Here is a 7,420-nt window from a genome sequence, read left to right as displayed (position 1 = left end):
ATTTCCCCTCCATTCAAATCAAGCAAGAGAGTGCTGAAAAGAAGCGCCCAGCCACTTCCAACCCCACAACACAGCAGTAGCTTTTTTCTTCTAGCCATCAGAAAAGAGTAGAGCAATTGATCAAACTAAGATTCGATTAGAATATTATCATCTATCATTTGGACATCACTGTCCACAGCAACACCATAAATATTTTTTAATTGACTCATTTAACATTGGCAAATTTCATTTATCATGGAAATTGGGAAAACAGCACGCTGTATTGGTCAATCATTTAGCAGCATTTATTTAATATAAACCGCTGTACATCCAACGAGCTAGAATAAATTAACAGAATGCAGAGCAACACGTAATGCCATCTATATACAAATCTAAGCTCGAGAAAGGGAACGATGACAAAGCGATTCTATAAAATTGCAAAGATGCGATGCTATCAAGAAAGATCTGCCATGTCACTTCCTCACCCTGCAATCAAGGAAATTTTTCAGTGCAATGAAGCAAAGATCAATCTAGGCCAAATAAGAATCAATCCCCACTTACAATACTAAGTCATTGATTCATGCTGCAGAGAATATATCAGAGTCCAGAAGACATTACACATTGCAAACAATAAATGGAGTCAAAATTTTATCAAATAAATATATAACTAAATGGGGGACAAAACCTTTTTACCAAGATGACGTTATTTATACACGTTCAAGACAAAATAAATTACAGTCCAGCAGTGAGAAAAGCATTATGACTCATGACTGAAAATGACCCTATACTCAAGTCTTCATTGTGCTAAGCACATTCGCTCATCGTCATTCCTCCAAAAGACAGGCCACAGAATACACAAGAGTAGTTATATCCAATGAACAACGAAGAGGCACTCTGTGCCTTCGGGGTTCACTGCTATCAATGCTTTAAACTACAAGGGCAGAAGCTCAAAAGCTGGCATAAAAAAAGTGGAGACAATCAACTATTCCACTTGATTATTGATATTGACCACATGTATGACCTCTTAACCATTTAACTGAAAACAAAAGCAAGAGTTGCTGCTTCTCTGCTGCGCAGCAAGATTAGAAGATTGGAATTAAAAAGAAAACGAAAAGGAAAAAAGAAGCCCCCTTCTGAGTCACAAGCTTAGAGGGACGGAGCAGGCATGAAAACAAGTAAGACTCCATGGAGCTCCAGCCATTAGTCAATAAAACACTAGAGATATACTAATTTTAGTATGTTGTTTTAAGTTTGATAATACATGTTTATACAATATATGATGTATGTTGTTTTAAGTATGATAATATAAGTTGATACACTAAATTATGATTTGGAGAGTGATATGGGATTGTCCTACATATGAGAAGTTAAAACTATTCATTGGCTTCCTGCCAAAAACCGAGCGCAAAAGCTTCCCAGATGGGGTTCAAGTGGATGATCTCTGCTCAGGTGGTTGTGAATCCCATGAAAAAATGATGCACATCCTCCGAGACTACAGCAAGAGAAGTCTAGTGTGACCTTGTCAAACATACTTATGATGCCTTTTCCTCCCAAGATCAGCAGAACGGGATCCCTATGAAATGCAAGGAAGGAAGCCATAAGAAGGAGAGCTAGTAGGCTGGAGTGGAAAAAAAGTATTCGCTCAAGACTGTTGGAACCTTTTGTCAGAATGATGCAATAAAGTTTCCGACACAGTAAGGAGCAACTAAGCTATAGATGCACCCAGACTGAAGCGAAGAAAATGCACAGAACTGGTAAACAAGTCTGAGATCAAGAATTGGGACCCCCAATGCTAGTTTTGAATTTATGTTGATGAATCAGTTGATGCCGAAAGGGAAGCTACTGGAAGAGGGATGATGCAGGACCACTAAAGGCTATTGGCTATTGCAAGAGGACATAAAATTGGCAGGAATATTGGCAGAATTCTGGCATTAAGAAACTAGTGTTATACAGTTGATTTGGTGGAAGCAATCTCACACTGATAACCAGAGACTGAAGTAAGTACCACCATCTGGTGAATACCATTAAGGAAGCTCAAGGTCTGCTCACGTGCAACTAGATAGTCATCCTGGACCATGTTTATAGGGAATCTAATGCTTTGTCCTCATTGCCTTGATCACTAAGCTGTAGATTCTTGGTGCAGGACAGTCTTATTTTTGGATCCTGCTCTTTCTGCTCTAGTCCCCTAGTATGGTTAGTATGATAGCCTTTGGTTTTTTATATATATGCATAGACTACATTGTACAAGTTAGGTTATATTTGGTACGCATGAAATGAGCTTATTGAAATTTTGCATAATAATTATAAAATAACCTAGAAGTAAATGTATGCAACTCCCTAATAAAAATATTTTTTTTTTTTTAAAAAAGAGGGAGGGTGGGAGTTTATAGGAATAAACCAAGACACATAGGCTTTACCTATATCCTTTTGGCACAAACCAACTCTATTCGTAAAAATGTTCATAAATCGGGGTGAATATTAATTTAGGTTGATTCATGGCCCCAAAGTTTGGCATCAGATTGGACTAGATTAGTTTTACAGAATAGTTAGGCCACTTTTTAGGATAATAACTATTTCATAAAAATCAGAAACATCTTCCTGTCTTTTTCAGCAGAGTTCAAAGTATGAGCCATACTTTTATATATATGTATATATATTGATGATGATTGATATATGGATTAAAAATGGCTTTCTAAAAATAAAAATAAGATCAGGTCCGGCAAGACCTGATTGGACAACATGTGCAATCTTCATATGCTTATTTTTGGGCCCAACCCAAACTAATATGATCAATTTTAAAATATTGCTGATAAAATCAGCTGAGCAATTGATTTCTCAGCTTCAACTTTCAATCATAGCATCATAGGATACATATAGAGGGAGATATAGGGTTTGTACAATCAAACAGAATCTGGAATTTAAATTCTAGATATCAGATCACATCAAATATGATTCTAATCTCCTACATTAAATGAAAGATACTAAGAAGATAAAAGGGTTAAGGTGCAAGTCTCCCCCCAAAGTATCACAAGGTGCATCCTTAACCCTTAAAAAGTACAATGTCCCCCCTAATCTTTTAAAAACAGAGCAATGCCATCTAATTTTAACATATCAAAATGTTTGACTGTTAGTTTTGCCTTGATCAATCAATCCATTTCAAAGCTGCAACATCGAGCAAGAGCTTCTCCTCGCACCATCTAATGCACCTCTAATAGGCACTATTCCGTAATCCATGATAGCTAATAAACCATTCAAGCTTTAAAAGGTGAAGATTCAAAGCCTCCACACAAGGCCTCAAGGTTCTCCTTTCACCCCTACCTCCTACTATTCATATGTAGGACGGTTCAATCCGTCACAATTGTTGATTAATTTGATATTTTGGATTCCAAGGCTTAATTGTTTTACTTAAAATGGAATTTTATATGCAATGGAGAAGCAAAAAAGGAAGATGTGAGAGATTCTCTAGCGAATTTGACCTACAATACATCAATGGCAAGAGGATAGAAGATGGAGGTTAGCTAAGAGTCAAACACGGGGGAGAGAGTGAAGGACAAGAAGAGAGAAGTTGTGGGCGAGGCCAAAGAATAAGAGCTAGGAGTTGGAGAGAGCTAAAGTGTAAGCGGAGGTGACATATGATGACAACAAACCAACAGATCTGGATCTCTCACAAAGATATTGCCGGAGAAGACCCTATCTCCACACCCCACAGATATGGATCTCAAAACATTGTGTTTGAAGGAAGAAGCAGAGGTTTGCCTGCAATTATAAGCTGCGTCATCTTCCACAAAAATCTTAATCTTTCTTCCTCCCTAAGACAAATGCACTTGCCGTTCTGCTTTCCAGCAAGGTTCAGTAATTAATTGCATTAAACAAAGCTTATTTTTAGGTGAGCTTATGTACGCGTATCGGCTTATTGAATGCTACCCATAGTGTTGCTTTTGCTCATCTCCTTCGCTGGATCTTCTTCTGGTGCTTTTGCAGAAGCTGGCTCAGTGCCCATGTTTGGATGCCACACAAGCAGAGTTTAAATCCAGAGTGAAAAAAGGTGAGGTGGATGCCACATTGGCATGACACCTCAGTATAGTCGATCAACAACAGTCAATCATTTTGATGGGGCAACATTGCTCTGTTTCTGAAAGTCAAGGGGAACTTTGCACTTTTTAAAAGTTAAGGACAAAAATTGAGCCTCATGTGATATTCGAGAGCAAAATTGCACCTTAACTCAAAATAAAATATTAACAAGTAAATCAGATTAAATGAAACCAATATTGAATTGGCTTGGACCATCAGCACCATCTAACAATCGCCACTGAAAATGTTTATACTGGAGGGCATATTATTCAACAAACAACCACTATATAGACAAGACAATGGAAAATTTGAAATTATATCATGGTACAACGAAAAATTTTGTTTTATCAAATGTATATTGTGCACACCTAAAAAAACAAACAGAGAAGTCAGTATGATTTACTTTTTTAAAACAACAATGCAAGAAAGAAAGGAAAATGGAAAAAAAAAAAGGGTAGACGAAACAAGGCATTAAACCATTTCTCACCTACACACAAATTTCAAGACACCATCTGATTGAGAGTCATGGATGCTATCTAAATATTGCTTTTCCTCATAACCATTCAAATTTTCTGAGCCTTAATTTCCTTCAACTAGAAATTGACACTTCTCATCTAACTTCTAACCCACTCCACCACGGAATATAGGTTAGCAATCCTTTTCACATTAAACATCCAAAAAAAAAAACAACTAAGTAGATACGATATCCAATCATAGCCCCTCTTCCCCCCCCCCCCCCCCCTTCAAAACAAAGAAGATAATCGAAGGGAAAATATCAATAGAACACAAGTACAAAACCCCGAATAGTTTCGGGAGGAAACAAAGAACTAAATTCAAGGATGTCATACCTCATTACCAAACACAAGCTCATAATCAATTCACAACGGAACTCCTGTACAATACACCATTGACGACCCTTTATTGACTGTGAGAACTTTATCAGACCAAGCAATTTTGCCCCATAATTCATCTTCTTCATTGTTAGTCACCTCAATTCCGGCACACCAAATATGAATTTCTTTCCCAATCTTTTCTTCCCATAGCACATGCAATTTCCCACCAACATCACACATGGTTGCCCCACACAGAAACTTCGGCAAGTCCTTTTTCAAGCCTCTCACATCCTTCCAAAAACCTTTCTTCATATAAAATCCCTTGATATTCCCTAGGTAATCGTAGCAATATAAAACATCATTCACCACGCTTGCCCTCCCTTTCCATCCCAGATCAAGCTCAATCCCAACGCTTTCCCAAACCTCATTCCGTGTGTCATACACAACCCCACCGCGATCGGCCATGGCATGAACCTTACCATCCACGACCGCGCACGCATGCATCCATTTCCACCGGAAATCAACAGGACTTGGAACCGGATCCCACTTACCCTTCGCCGGATCGAGTACCTCAGCCCAATTCGTCGATCTGGCCCAAGTATCAGCGACGCAGCCTCCCATGACATAAATCTTCCCATCGACAACGGCCGCGGCGGCGAACTCACGGCCGACGCTCATGCTAGGGCCGGGCTGCCACGTATTAAATCGGCAATCGAGGATCCATACATGCGGGGAAGGGATGTTGTCGATAGAACCGCCGATAACGTAAATATTGTAGCCGATGACTGCATAAGCTGATCCGGCATAAGAGGCGGGCATGGGTGTAATAGGAACGAGGAGGTTTGGGCGTGAAGAACTGAGAGTGTTCCGATGGAGAGAGAACCATAGAAGATGACCATCGGGACCATGAGGGCGCAGAGCCAGGTAAAGAACGTGTTCCCTACATTGAAGCAGAGAACGAACGTTGAAGAAGACGGACGAAGAGAGGAGGGAGCGGAAGGGTTTGGAAACGAGCGACAGGGATAAGTGTTGGGAACGAGGAACGCGAGCCAAGCAGTTCAAAGCGACGTCGTCCGGGAGGGAGGGGATGAGATTCGGCGACGGCTGTTCCGAGCCCGTCGCCGAGGACGACCACATTGTTGACGTCAGGAGTACTGTGTTGGCATCGCACGTGGGTTACGAAACTGAAACTGAAACTGAAACTGAGAGCAGATACGATTAGGACTTGGGAGTGTGGGACAATGATTCTCTAGTCTTCTCTTCCGCCATTTTCCTTTCTTTTCTCAAATTTAATTTCTTATGACATTGTTTTTGGTCAAAAAAAAAATTTCTTATGACATTATTACTAAAATATTAAATTATAAAAAATATAAATGATAAAATTCAAACTATCAAAATTTAATATAAACAATTAAAAAATATTATAACAAAATAAAATTCAAACTATCTTTGATTTAATGGTTACAAAATTAAGAATAAGCGGAAAAGATGGAAAGAGAGGAGGAGAGAATCCTTGCCTAATGAATGGCAAGAAGTGAGTGAGCCAGTGGGCGATGGTTGGTATCTTTTTTCTTTTTTTTGAATTTGTTGATTTGGGCTGGAGTGTCACTAGCCCAATTCATTGAAGGAAGTCATTATTTGTTATGTTATGTTCATGTAATTTTAGATAGCGTGTTGATATCAAAAAAAAAAAAAAAATTAGATAGCGTGTTCCAAGCTCCTTGATGTTTTGTTTTTAGGTTGCATGCGTGGTAGAATTTGTTGAGTGCACATTGATATTTAATGTTCTACGAATTTTTCTGCTTTGACCTTCTTATGTAATATTTGGTTTGGGGGAAGCATTTTGATGAAAATGAAATTGAAAAAAAAAATAGAATTGAAACTAGAAAAATAAAGAAATTAAATTTAAAAGTAGGTTTGGTGTATGTAATAGAAAAAATGGGTGAAAAAAAATTTTCAAGCATATAAATAAAATTGATTCTAGAATATAAAAGGACGATATTATCCCTGCCACTTTCACCCATACTTCTCCTCCACCCATTGTTCAACACAATGCAAACCCAGATCAACAATATTTAACACAACCCAAGATCAATCAAAATTGTGGAGAATCAAATGACTAGAACTGCGCTCATAATTAACTCACAATGTAAAATGATGTAACAAGAATCAACAAAACCAAATCTAGGGATGTAAAAAAAAAAAAACAAAAGAACAAACAAAAGAACACACTGAGTTGACACCCATGGATTCACTGACCTAAACTAGGTATAAAAAAGATCAGTGAGGGAGCATAAGATTGCCACTCTCCTTAGGCGCAGCAACCAGTTGTCTTCAATTGCTCAATTGCCGCATATGTCCGCACCATTGAAGATAGGCTTGGCAGCGATCACACTCGTCTTCAATAACCTTCCATCTTAACCATTGCTCACATTCATCCTTGAACTCCACCTTCAATGACACACAATGGAGCACAACCAAGGTTTCATCCTTGAACTTCACCCACATCTCCGCTGTGGTTAAATTTACAGCGGTGA

General features: G+C 38.6%; 1 protein-coding gene across 1 annotated transcript; it reads right to left on the bottom strand.

Moving 5' to 3' along the window:
• Positions 1–260: 260 nt before the first annotated feature.
• On the bottom strand, positions 261–6,141 carry LOC129309299 (F-box/kelch-repeat protein SKIP6). Its single transcript, XM_054950815.1, has 2 exons — positions 4,899–6,141; positions 261–465 (listed from the first exon to the last, which is right to left on the bottom strand). Exon 1 carries the CDS (start codon positions 6,018–6,020, stop codon positions 4,929–4,931), a length of 1,092 nt encoding a protein of 363 aa, XP_054806790.1. The 5' UTR covers positions 6,021–6,141; the 3' UTR covers positions 261–465; positions 4,899–4,928.
• Positions 6,142–7,420: the final 1,279 nt, after the last annotated feature.

Source organism: Prosopis cineraria, unplaced genomic scaffold, assembly GCF_029017545.1.
Source record: "Prosopis cineraria cultivar Desert tree isolate PC_DT_omini unplaced genomic scaffold, ASM2901754v1 PC4, whole genome shotgun sequence".
Classification (NCBI taxonomy): domain Eukaryota; kingdom Viridiplantae; phylum Streptophyta; class Magnoliopsida; order Fabales; family Fabaceae; genus Prosopis; species Prosopis cineraria.
This window is presented reverse-complemented; position numbering and strand designations above follow the sequence as displayed.